Source organism: Aythya fuligula, chromosome 3 (assembly GCF_009819795.1).
Source record: "Aythya fuligula isolate bAytFul2 chromosome 3, bAytFul2.pri, whole genome shotgun sequence".
NCBI lineage: Eukaryota > Metazoa > Chordata > Aves > Anseriformes > Anatidae > Aythya > Aythya fuligula.
The window spans coordinates 116,289,010-116,301,011 of NC_045561.1; the positions used below are offsets into that span (position 1 = coordinate 116,289,010).

General features: G+C 48.2%; 1 protein-coding gene across 1 annotated transcript in view; it reads left to right on the forward strand.

The window, feature by feature from the left end:
- Positions 1-265: 265 nt before the first annotated feature.
- Positions 266-12,002, forward strand: part of PINX1 (PIN2 (TERF1) interacting telomerase inhibitor 1) — a 65,296-nt gene continuing 53,559 nt past the window's right edge. Inside the window, exons 1-2 of the mRNA XM_032185242.1 lie at positions 266-300; positions 11,487-11,596. Of these exons, the coding sequence (XP_032041133.1) occupies positions 282-300; positions 11,487-11,596 (129 nt within the window). The 5' untranslated portion in view covers positions 266-281. The remainder of the gene's footprint in view (positions 301-11,486; positions 11,597-12,002) is intronic.

Below are 12,002 nucleotides of genomic sequence, written 5' to 3' on the forward strand. Positions count from 1 at the left end.
CCGTTCCCGCCCCTTCCCCTCCCTCCGAATTTTGCGGCTGTCTCAGCAAACGCCTGCCCAATACCCGACAGAAAACGCGGAAAAATAGCCTGTAGAGGGATTATAAATTAATTTAATAGTTTTTGAAGATTTTCTCAGTTTTAAAAATTAAATTTATCATGTGGAGACGCCTGCGCTCGGCTAAATTTTGGCTTGTTCATCAGGCGTTTTTTGCGGATGCCCCGCTCGCTGCCCGAAAGCTCTGAAGGCCCCGCGACGGGAGCGAGAAAGAGGCCCCCAAGATGGCGATGCTGGCGGAGCGTGAGTGCGGCTCCGGGCGGGCGGCGGGAGGCTGAGGGGGGCCCCTCACAGGGCGGGGGCGGCCGCTGGTGGGGCTCCTCAGGCCCCGCTGGGCCCCTTTGTGGGTGTCTGAGGGGCCTCCGGGCATGGGTTGCCCTCAGTAGTAACCCTCTCGGGGCAGCCTGTGCCAGGGCTCCGGCTCCCCTGGGCCCAGCAGTGCTGCCTGAGGGGCAGGGGGAGCCGCCGGGGCTCCAGGCTGGGCCCGGGGCCTCTGGGCCTGGCCCTGGGCACCGCTGAGCAGAGCCCGGCTCCGGCCTCTCCGCACCTCCCTGCGGGTACTGACGGCCATGGGGGAGCTCCCCCGGAGCCTCCTCTGCTCCAGGCCCAGCAGCCTCAAGAATTTATTTTTCAGAAGCTGCGAATTGTTGCTCTCTCCGTTTCTAAGTTCAAGGAGCATCTCTGCAAAGTAGGCTTTCCTAGCAAACTGAAACCACATGCAAGTGAAAACAATAATCTTCCAGCTGCAGGCTTCTATGGGGTAGGGCTCACATATGATGATTATTAGTGTCCTTACGTGGTTCAAGTAAGCTTCGTGGTGTCAGGACACCGTTAATGTGAGAGCACGAGGTTTAATAAATTTGCTTGACTGTGGGAAAGATGGATTTCAATATAGTGCCTAATTACAAAAATCTGTTTCCCACTGGAAAATACAGGTGTGAGTTGTTGAAAATAAACTGTAATAGGTAATTTTTAGATTATTTTAGATGTGAGCTCTGTTGGTGCCATTTTTCAGAATTTTATTTGGACGCTCCCATTTCAGTGAGGTAATGCTATGATAGGGTAGCTTCTGTATGTAGCAAATTGTCCTGGTTTCAGTTAGCACAGAATTAATTTTCTTCCTAGTAGCTGGTGGAATGCTGTGTTTTGGCTTAGAATGAGAAGAGTGCTGATAACACCCCGATGCTTTAATTGTTGCAGAGCAGTGCTTATACTAAGCCAAGGACATCTCAGCCTTTGCTCTGTCCTGCCAACGGGCAGGCTGGGGGGTGCAGTAAGAGCTGGGAGGGGACAGACCCAGGACAGGTGACCCAAACTAGCCAAAGGGGTATTCCATACCATCTGACGTCATGCTAAACAATATATAGGGGTGGCTAGCCGGGGGGAGGGGGCCGGACTGCTCGGGGTTAGGCTGGGCATCGGTCAGCGGGTGGTGAGCAATTGCATTGTGCATCACTTGTTTGTACATACTATTATTACTTTCGTATTATCACCATTGTATCATCATTATTATTATTGTTATTATTATTTTTGTTATTTTTTTTTTCCTGTCTTATTAAACTGTCTTTATCTCAACTCACGGGCTTCACTTTCCATTTCTCTCCCCCGTCCCAGAGAGGGAGGGGGGAGGGTGAGCGAACGGCTGCGTGGTGTTTAGCTGCCGGTCGGGTTAAACCACGACAGTCTTTTTGGCGCCCAACGTGGGGCCCGAAAGGTTGAGATAACGGCAGATCTGATCAGAGTGTGTTAAACTAAAATTGGTGTAAGGATTAGACCTGCTTAATAGTCACTTGTCATGATGCTGATTGCTTTAATCACAACTCTGCTGCGCCTGTTTTCCAAATTGAGTATTATAGTACATTATTTTCCGTATTTGCTCTCTGTAGTGTTGTTTCTCCTCTCCGGGCCCTGGTTTCAGACCATTATGGTACTAAGTGTTATAGCAATGGCTTATGAGACGATAAGATATCTGGTCATGACTCTAACTTGGTATTTATACTCAGTAACATCGTGGACTCTGTACTTTGGAAACAGCATCTTGGGAACTATTAGCAATTATACCTATTGTTTTTCTCCATTAGAGAGTCAATCTGTGGAGGGGAAAGGGGAGGATATTTTTCCTTACTTGCTTACTCTCCCTTTCTCCTTCACCACCCCTGTATCCTCCTGGTTCACTCTGCCTTCCTCCTTCACCACCCTCTTATCCCCTGAGCTTGTCACAATAGCTCTCCAAGATATTGAATATTTCTGGAATACTCAGAATACCATAGTCTTGTTGTTCTGCCTCATGAATGCACTTCAGATTCTGCTTAAAGTTAAACAACTACTTATGAAGCTCATCCGGAGATCTGCCCGGAGGCAGTATAGTTGTGGGTGGCAGGGAGTATGGGTGGATATGGGCAGGCATCTAGAGCAGTTGGCACCCCCAGTGTGTTGGAAATTCACCCCTGAACAATGGCAAAATCCTCAAAAACTGGCAGAATGCTTGAAAAAAAGGTGTAATGATTCTGGCAGTTCCAAAGTAACACAAATCATTGTAACGTGCTGGGGCCTGGCTCATGCCTATCGAGCTGCCATTGATACTGCTGTCAACTTAGTGACAGCTCCTGCAGCCGCTCCAGTCCCAGCTCCTGCAGCCGCTCCAGCTCCAGCTCCTGCAGCCGCTCCAGCTCCAGCTCCTGCAGCCGCTCCAGTCCCAGCTCCTGCAGCCGCTCCAGCTCCAGTTCCTGCAGCCGCTCCAGTCCCAGCTCCTGAAGCTGCTCCAGCTCCAGCTCCTGAAGCCGCTCCAGCTCCAGCTCCTGCAGCTGCTCCAGTCCCAGTTCCTGCAGTCGCTCCAGTTCCAGCTCCGGCCGCTACTCCAGTCCCAGTTCCTGCAACTGCTCCAGTCCCAGCTCCTGAAGCCGCTCCAGCTCCAGCTCCTGAAGCCGCTCCAGCTCCAGCTCCTACTGCTGCTCCAGTCCCAGCTCCTGCAACTGCTCCAGCTCCAGCTCCTGTAGCCGCTACAGCTCCGGTTCCTGCAACTGCTCCAGCTCCTGTAGCCGCTCCAGCTCCTGTGGCCGTGTCAGAGAAACGAGCTGTAGCAGTGCAAGTTGACCCTGCAGAGGGCATTCCAACCCCTGTGGCAGACCCTGTAACAAAGTCAGAGAAACGAGCAGTAGCAGTGCAAGCTGCCCCTGTAGAGAAGGTGAAAATATGGTATAGAAATTCAAGTCGTTTAGAACGCAGAGAGTCTTCTGCCAATCCAGGTAAGGCTTCTGCCAAAACTAAGTATAGAGATGACGAAGATGATGACGACGCTGGGCCATCAAGGATTCAGGAGGAGGAAGATGAGGATGCCGAAAGAGCAACAGTAACTACCCGAAGCCTAAACGAGCGCGAGCTACGAGATGTGCGAAAAGATTTTGGTCGCTGTATAGGTGAGCAGCTTGTCACCTGGCTGCTCCGGTGCTGGGACTCTGGAGCCAATTGTGTGGAATTAGACGGCAGGGAAGCCAAGCGGCTGGGATCCCTTGCTCGAGACGCCGGCATTGACAAAGCAATTGCAGATGGAGCACGACCCACCAGCCTCTGGAGGCGTCTCCTCTCAGCTGTGAGGGAAAGGTATCCCTTCAAGGAAGATATTTTATGTCTACCAGGCAAGTGGACCACTATGGAGAAGGGAATCCAGTACCTGAGGGAATTAGCCGTACGGGAAGTGATTTATGAGGATCCAGACCTCAAACAAACATCCACAGATCCAGATGAAGTCAAGTGTACACGACCCATGTGGCGGAAGTTTGTACGGAGTGCACCATCATCATATGCCAGCTCATTGGCAATAATGGCCTGGAAAGAGGATGAGGAACCCACAGTGGGTGAAGCGGCTAAACAACTCCGGCAGTACGAAGAAAGTCTCTCCTCTTCCTTACAGGCCTGCGTCTCAGCTGTGGAGAAACTTTCTGAAAAGGTTCACCAACTTGAAGAGAATCTATTGTCCTCCCCACCTGAACCAACCAGTGCCCACCGACCAAAGGAGAACACTTGGGAGAAACTTTCTGAAAAGGTTCACCAACTTGAAGAGAGATTATTCTCCTTCGCACCTGTACAAAGCAGTGTCTCAGCTGTCAGGGGTAGGCGTTCACCCACACAAGGAAGACGATATGGTGGGTACTCACCCCGTGCCACCCTGTGGTTTTACTTACGAGACCATGGAGAGGACATGAGAAAGTGGGATGGAAAATCTACCGCGACCCTAGAGGCACGGGTACGTGAGTTGCAAAAGAAAACAATCAGGAAAAAGGGATTCTCCGAAAAGTTTGCTGCTCCAACTTCCAGCAGACAGTCCTTCAAACACAGAAACGAGGAAGATTCTGACCAGGATTAGGGGGGCCCTGCCTCCAGCCAGGGGGAGGAAAGGGACAATCGAGTTTATTGGACTGTGTGGATTCGATGGCCTGGCACATCACGCGCACAGAAGTATAAGGCTTTAGTAGACACCGGTGCACAATGTACTATAATGCCATCGAGCTATAAAGGACCAGAGCCCATCTATATTTGTGGAGTGACAGGGGGATCTCAGCAGTTGACTGTATTGGAGGCTGAAGTGAGTCTGACTGGGAATGAGTGGGAAAAGCACCGCATTGTGACTGGTCCGGATGCTCCATGTATCCTTGGCATAGACTATCTTAGAAGAGGATACTGCAAGGACCCAAAAGGGTTCCGGTGGGCTTTTGGTATTGCTGCCTTAGAGACAGAGGGCATTAAACAATTATCTACCTTGCCTGGTCTCTCAGAGGACCCCTCTGTTGTGGGGTTGCTGAGGGTCGAAGAACAGCAAGTGCCAATTGCTACCACAACTGTGCACCGGCGGCAATATCGCACCAACCGAGACTCCCTGATTCCCATCCATAAGCTAATTCGTCAATTGGAGAGCCAAGGAGTGATCAGCAAGACTCATTCACCTTTCAATAGTCCCATATGGCCAGTGCGAAAGTCTAATGGCGAGTGGAGACTAACAGTGGACTATCGCGGCCTGAACGAAGTCACGCCACCACTGAGTGCTGCAGTGCCGGACATGCTGGAACTTCAGTATGAACTTGAATCGAAGGCAGCCAAGTGGTACGCCACAATTGATATCGCTAATGCATTTTTCTCCATCCCTCTAGCAGCAGAGTGCAGGCCACAATTTGCCTTCACTTGGAGGGGAGTCCAATATACTTGGAATAGGCTGCCCCAGGGGTGGAAACACAGCCCTACCATTTGCCATGGGCTGATCCAGTCTGCACTAGAGCAGGGGGAAGCTCCTGAACACCTGCAGTACATCGATGACATTATTGTGTGGGGTGACACAGCAGAGGAAGTTTTCGAGAAAGGGAAGAAAATAGTCCAAATCCTTCTGAAAGCCGGTTTTGCCATAAAACAAAATAAAGTCAAAGGACCTGCACGGGAGATCCAGTTTTTAGGAATAAAATGGCAAGATGGACGTCGTCAAATCCCAATGGATGTGATCAACAAAATAACAGCTATGTCTCCACCAACTAACAAAAAAGAAACACAGACTTTCCTAGGTGTTGTGGGGTTTTGGAGAATGCACATCCCAAATTACAGTCTGATTGTAAACCCACTCTACCAAGTAACTCGTAAGAAGAATGAGTTTGAATGGGGCCCTGAACAACGACAAGCCTTTGAACAAATCAAGCAGGAAATAGTCCATGCAGTAGCCCTTGGGCCAGTTCGAACAGGACCAGATGTAAAGAATGTGCTCTACACTGCAGCCGGGGAGAACGGCCCCACCTGGAGCCTCTGGCAGAAAGAACCTGGGGAAACTCGAGGTCGGCCTCTGGGGTTTTGGAGTCGGGGATACAGAGGATCTGAGGCCCGCTATACTCCAACTGAAAAGGAGATATTGGCAGCATATGAAGGAGTTCGATCTGCTTCGGAGGTGGTCGGTACTGAAGCGCAGCTCCTCCTAGCACCCCGATTACCGGTACTAGGCTGGATGTTCAAGGGAAGGGTCCCCTCTACGCATCATGCAACTGATGCTACATGGAGCAAGTGGGTTGCACTGATTACTCAGCGGGCTCGAATAGGAAACCCCAGTCGCCCAGGAATATTGGAAGTGATCATGGACTGGCCAGAAGGCAAATACTTTGGGATATCATCAGAGGAGGAGGTGGGTCGTGCTGAAGAAGCCCCACTGTACAACCAGTTGCCAGAGAATGAAAAGAAATATGCCCTGTTCACTGATGGGTCCTGTCGTATTGTGGGGAAGCATCGGAGATGGAAGGCTGCTGTATGGAGTCCTACGCGACGAGTTGCAGAAGCTGCTGAGGGAGAAGGTGAATCGAGTCAGTTTGCAGAAGTGAAAGCCATTCAGCTGGCTTTAGACATTGCTGAACGAGAAAAATGGCCAGTTCTCTATCTCTACACCGATTCATGGATGGTAGCAAATGCCCTGTGGGGATGGTTACAGCAATGGAAGCAAAACAACTGGCAGCGTAGGGGCAAACCTATCTGGGCTGCTGCATTGTGGCAAGATATTGCTGCTCGGGTAGAGAACCTGGCTGTGAAAGTACGCCACGTAGATGCTCATGTGCCCAAGAATCGGGCTACTGAAGAACATCAAAACAACCAGCAGGTGGATCAGGCTGCTAAGATTGAAGTAGCTCAGGTGGACCTGGATTGGCAGCATAAAGGTGAATTATTTATAGCCCGATGGGCCCATGACACCTCAGGCCATCAAGGTAGAGATGCAACATACAGATGGGCTCGTGATCGAGGGGTGGACTTGACCATGGACGCTATAGCACAGGTTATTCATGACTGTGAAACATGTGCTGCAATCAAGCAAGCCAAACGGTCAAAGCCTCTTTGGTATGGAGGACGATGGCTGAAATATAAATATGGAGAGGCCTGGCAGATTGATTACATCACACTCCCTCAAACTCGCAATGGCAAGCGCCACGTACTTACAATGGTGGAAGCAACCACCGGATGGCTGGAAACATATCCTGTGCCTCATGCTACCGCCCGGAACACCATCCTGGGCCTTGAAAAGCAAGTCCTATGGCGACATGGCACCCCAGAAAGAATAGAATCAGACAATGGGACTCACTTCCGAAACAACCTTATAGACACTTGGGCCAAAGAACATGGTATTGAATGGGTGTATCACATCCCCTATCATGCACCAGCCTCCGGGAAAGTTGAACGATACAATGGCCTGTTAAAGACTACCTTGAAAGCAATGGGCGCTGGGACGTTCAAAAACTGGGATACGCATTTGGCAAAGGCCACCTGGTTAGTCAATACTAGGGGATCTACCAACCGAGCTGGACCCGCCCAATCAAACCTGTTACGTACTGTAGATGGGGATAAAGTTCCTGTAGTGCATGTAAAAAATATGCTGGGTAAAACAGTCTGGGCTACTCCTGCCTCAGGAAAAGGCAAACCTATTCGTGGAATTGTTTTCGCTCAGGGACCTGGATATACTTGGTGGGTGATGCAAAAAAACGGAGAGGTCCGGTGTGTACCTCAAGGAGATTTAATACTGGGTGAGAATAGCCCATGAACTGAATTGCACCATGTTAAATAGTATATTATACTGTATGTTATCACTACCATGATTACTATAGGTGACTAATTAGAATGTATGGAAAAGAGTGTAACCTGAGCATGACATAAATGGTATGGAATAAGGGGTGGATAGATGTCCTGGTTTCAGTTAGCACAGAATTAATTTTCTTCCTAGTAGCTGGTGGAATGCTGTGTTTTGGCTTAGAATGAGAAGAGTGCTGATAACACCCCGATGCTTTAATTGTTGCAGAGCAGTGCTTATACTAAGCCAAGGACATCTCAGCCTTTGCTCTGTCCTGCCAACGGGCAGGCTGGGGGGTGCAGTAAGAGCTGGGAGGGGACAGACCCAGGACAGGTGACCCAAACTAGCCAAAGGGGTATTCCATACCATCTGACGTCATGCTAAACAATATATAGGGGTGGCTAGCCGGGGGGAGGGGGCCGGACTGCTCGGGGTTAGGCTGGGCATCGGTCAGCGGGTGGTGAGCAATTGCATTGTGCATCACTTGTTTGTACATACTATTATTACTTTCGTATTATCACCATTGTATCATCATTATTATTATTGTTATTATTATTTTTGTTATTTTTTTTTTCCTGTCTTATTAAACTGTCTTTATCTCAACTCACGGGCTTCACTTTCCATTTCTCTCCCCCGTCCCAGAGAGGGAGGGGGGAGGGTGAGCGAACGGCTGCGTGGTGTTTAGCTGCCGGTCGGGTTAAACCACGACACAAATTCTGAAATCAGTTGCTGCAAAAACTAAATCTGGTTGCTGAAACTCTGCCTTTGAGGGGTTTTTGTTCCTCACCTTCAGCTGAAGTTACAGTTGTGAAGCCAAATCATACAGATGTACACTTTGTTTCTAGTGCCAGACCAAGTTCAGCTGTTGTTATTAATTTTCATCCTAAAAGAGAGTCGAGTTGATTGGTTTTACTGCAGCAGCGCATTGCAGGGCCTTGAAATAACTTCTCGGTGGTCCCAGTGGCAGGACAAGAAGCGGTGGGCACAAACTGAAACACCAGGAGTTCCCAGGTGGGCAGACACAGGAAGTACTTAACACTGAGGTGCTGAAACCCCACCTGGATGTGATCTGAGGCCGCCTGCTTGAGCAGGGGGTTGAAGGAGGTGATTTTGAGAGGTCTGTGTAGCCTCTGATGCCGTGAGCTAAACTGGGAATGGATAGACTCGATTGTTCTGTTATTGAGTAGTTTGAACTTAAAAAATGTAGCCATTGCCAAAGTGGCAGACAAGTCAGCTTTTAGTTCTTGCTTGCTTTTGACTTGGATTTTTAATAAGCTGTGATTAATTAGCTTAGTGCTGTTGGTTTGGAAAATTAAAAGTGCATGCTGATGAGTTTTGTGGCTTGGATTAAAAATTAAATCCCTTCTATGGGCTGTATCTTTTTTCCTGCTCACTGGAGAAACTTCCCCCGTTCGTTATTTCCTGCGTTAACACCAGCTGGGGGCACCCAGCAGTGGCTTAGCCCTGGTAGAAGGGTTTAGGAACTGATCTTTTTCCACAGAGTATCTGAAGTTCCTAAAGAAATGACCCGTTTCTCCACTGGATGGTGCTGCTCACCCAGAATTGCTTTACAGTTTCTCATGAGAGCAGCCCAGGACATCCGTGTTGCCTTCAGAGCTGTTTTTATTTTAGGTAGAAGACAGCAGGTTGGTTCCATGCTCTTTAAAAATTGGTGAATGGACATTTCTGATGTGATTTATACTTCTTGAAAGTATACGGATGGCTTGCCATGTACGAAAAGGAGTGCGTTAACCTGGCAGAAGAATGAGGAGTAATCTGTAATGGTAATTAAGAGATTTGAAATACTTGGGGTGAAGCTGCTGGGAAAAGGAAGGCCTCGTGATGTTTCAACGTGAGAAATCTCCATAGGAGGTGCCCTTGGGTTTTGTTAGTGGGGTCCTCCTGGGAGTAAAACATCTGAGGGCTTCTGTATGGGGAGGCACTCGGGAGAATTACAAGAAGTCAGCTTTTAAAGTGGATTAGTTGAGCTAGATCAAACAATTCGGTTTGGAAGTTAATTTAAACTCCCCTGTTCGTTCGACACGGATTACCTCTGCCGTGTAGACAAATCCTTATATACACACAGGGGCATTACAACAGCAAGAATTGCGGTGAATTTCAGTTCTTGGGATTTGCAAAGCCATCACCTGGGAAACTGGACAGCGTAACAGAGGGTGAGCACGCTGAAAGTATCTGACAGCACACTGTTAGAGTTAGATCTAAAAAAAAAGGCACGGGCAGCATTATATTCTCTTCTAAATTGCTTCTTTTTAGTGGCCTTTGTGTTGCCCTCTCTGTCCTTAATGTTTCACTGACAGCAACAGCAAAGATGTTCCCAGTTTTTGAAGGACTTGGTTTTTGCTGCCAGCTTGATACCTTAGTTTAAAAGTCATTCTGCCCCATAAACTCCTGGAAACTTGAGTCCTTAGAGGTTGTGTGCATCTTGGGTGAAGGAAGAAGGCAAAACATGCTAAATGTCCCAGATCCTTAAGGAATTCAGAAGGGGAACCTGAATTTGCTGGGATCTGTCTAAAATCACAGTCCACGGTGGCATTTTTCCAGCTTCTGGTAGCAGCACAGACAGGGTTTGTAGGGGATGTTGCTGCCTGGTGGAAAGAGATTGTTGTTTTGGTGTAGAGTAGGGAACTCAACGAGTGTTTTAGGATTCCTGTCGCAGCACTAAGTCATTTTACATACCGTAAAATCTCTTTTTGGACTGTTGAAGCTTTTTATGAATTTTTTGTGACTTTTTTTGTGGGGCACTTTGTTTGAGCTTCGAAGGTTCAAAAACACATTTAAAAACCAACCAGCATCCTGTGCTCTGACGGTGTTAGTTCTTTAAAAAAAAAAAAGAACAGAGACCGGGCAGAAAATGAACTGAACGTGCCCGTAAGATTCTCTCCCTCTGTCCCAAATCCGAAGCGTTGCGTTTTCGGGGGAGATGACTTCCTGATTATGAAAGCGCCTCGGTGGACTTGGCTCCTCGCTGACTCTCCGTGGCCTTGGGTTAAGCAGTCAGTTTTGATCCTCTGTTTCCCATGGCGGTTAATGAAGTTTGTAATCTTCCTGTCTCCCATTCTTTGTCTTGTTTATTTAGGTTCTCTTCCTGCGTGTGTTTAGGTGCGCGCTTACAGGGGCTGCTTCGCGGCGCTAACTTTTCTTCCTCGCTTTCAAAGAAGCTGTTCCTGCTGATGGAGACAAACTCACGCATGTGGGCCTGGGGGACTGTGGTTTCTGTAGTGCTTTACGTAGGACAAAAGAGCCCCGGGTCTCCCTTGGATCTCTGACACCTGCAGTCACATCCGGTGACTTCTTAGTTTCCAAACAAGCCGTTTTGCAGCAGATCCAAGAGCTGAAATCCCTCTGGTTTGCATTGTGCAGTTCAGCTCCCCTGGTCACTTACGTTTGATTTTTGACTTGGTTTTCATTATGAAAGCAAATCTTCAAACTCCTGGGTAAGAGGAAGGATGGCCAGTGGCCGTTTGGCCAGTGCTGGGAAAGCCAGCACTGAAGTCTCATCCCCCGTACATTTTATGTTGAAGCCAGCTGTAAAAAAAAAAGTTGGAATAAAGATGGGATTTAAGCCCATGCACTTAAATTGTAATCCTCAACACCTTCGGTGGATTGCAGCCCGTCCTTAGGGATCACAACTTCGTGGCTGTTTTACTTGGGCGTTCTTTGGACTAAAAGTTTTCATAGGATTATATTTTTTCAATATCACATTTAACAGGGTTAAGCCCCCAAAAAAGTGATTGATCTGTTAAATAAAGGACTTTTCTTGACTTGATTAAATACTTGGCATACCGTGGAAGTGTAAATAGAGCCTGTCTGAATTTTTTCCTTTCTCCTCTAGCCCGTAGAAGGCAGAAGTGGTCTGTGGATCCACGAAACAGCGCCTGGAGTAAAGATGAAAATAAATTTGGACAGAAGATGCTGGAGAAGATGGGCTGGTCCAAAGGAAAGGTATGGTCTAAAGGAGAGCTGTCTAGATGAAGGTCTCATTTATTCCTGAATTAAAAAGTGTTTTTACCAAAAAAATACCAGGGTGTAGAGCTGTGGGCGTAAGACTGCTGGGGGATTCCTGGTCCCAGCGTTTAAAACAGCCACGTTCTTTTTGTTTGATTTATTCCTTTAAGTTTGCTCAAATTCTCTGCACTCTTAGCAACATCAGATTTCTATAATTTCTTACAAAGGTACTTGCCAGCTTGTTCCTCTCTTGCTTTCCCGTTTTTCTACCCTCTCTTTGACAAGGTGATGTCCACAAGTCAGAGCAGGAACTAGATCATTAAATCAGGTGGTATTTAGAGAAGGCTTTCAGTTGCTTTCATGCTCTCGCTTCTCTCCCAGGCTGTTTGTGCAGTTGAAAGAA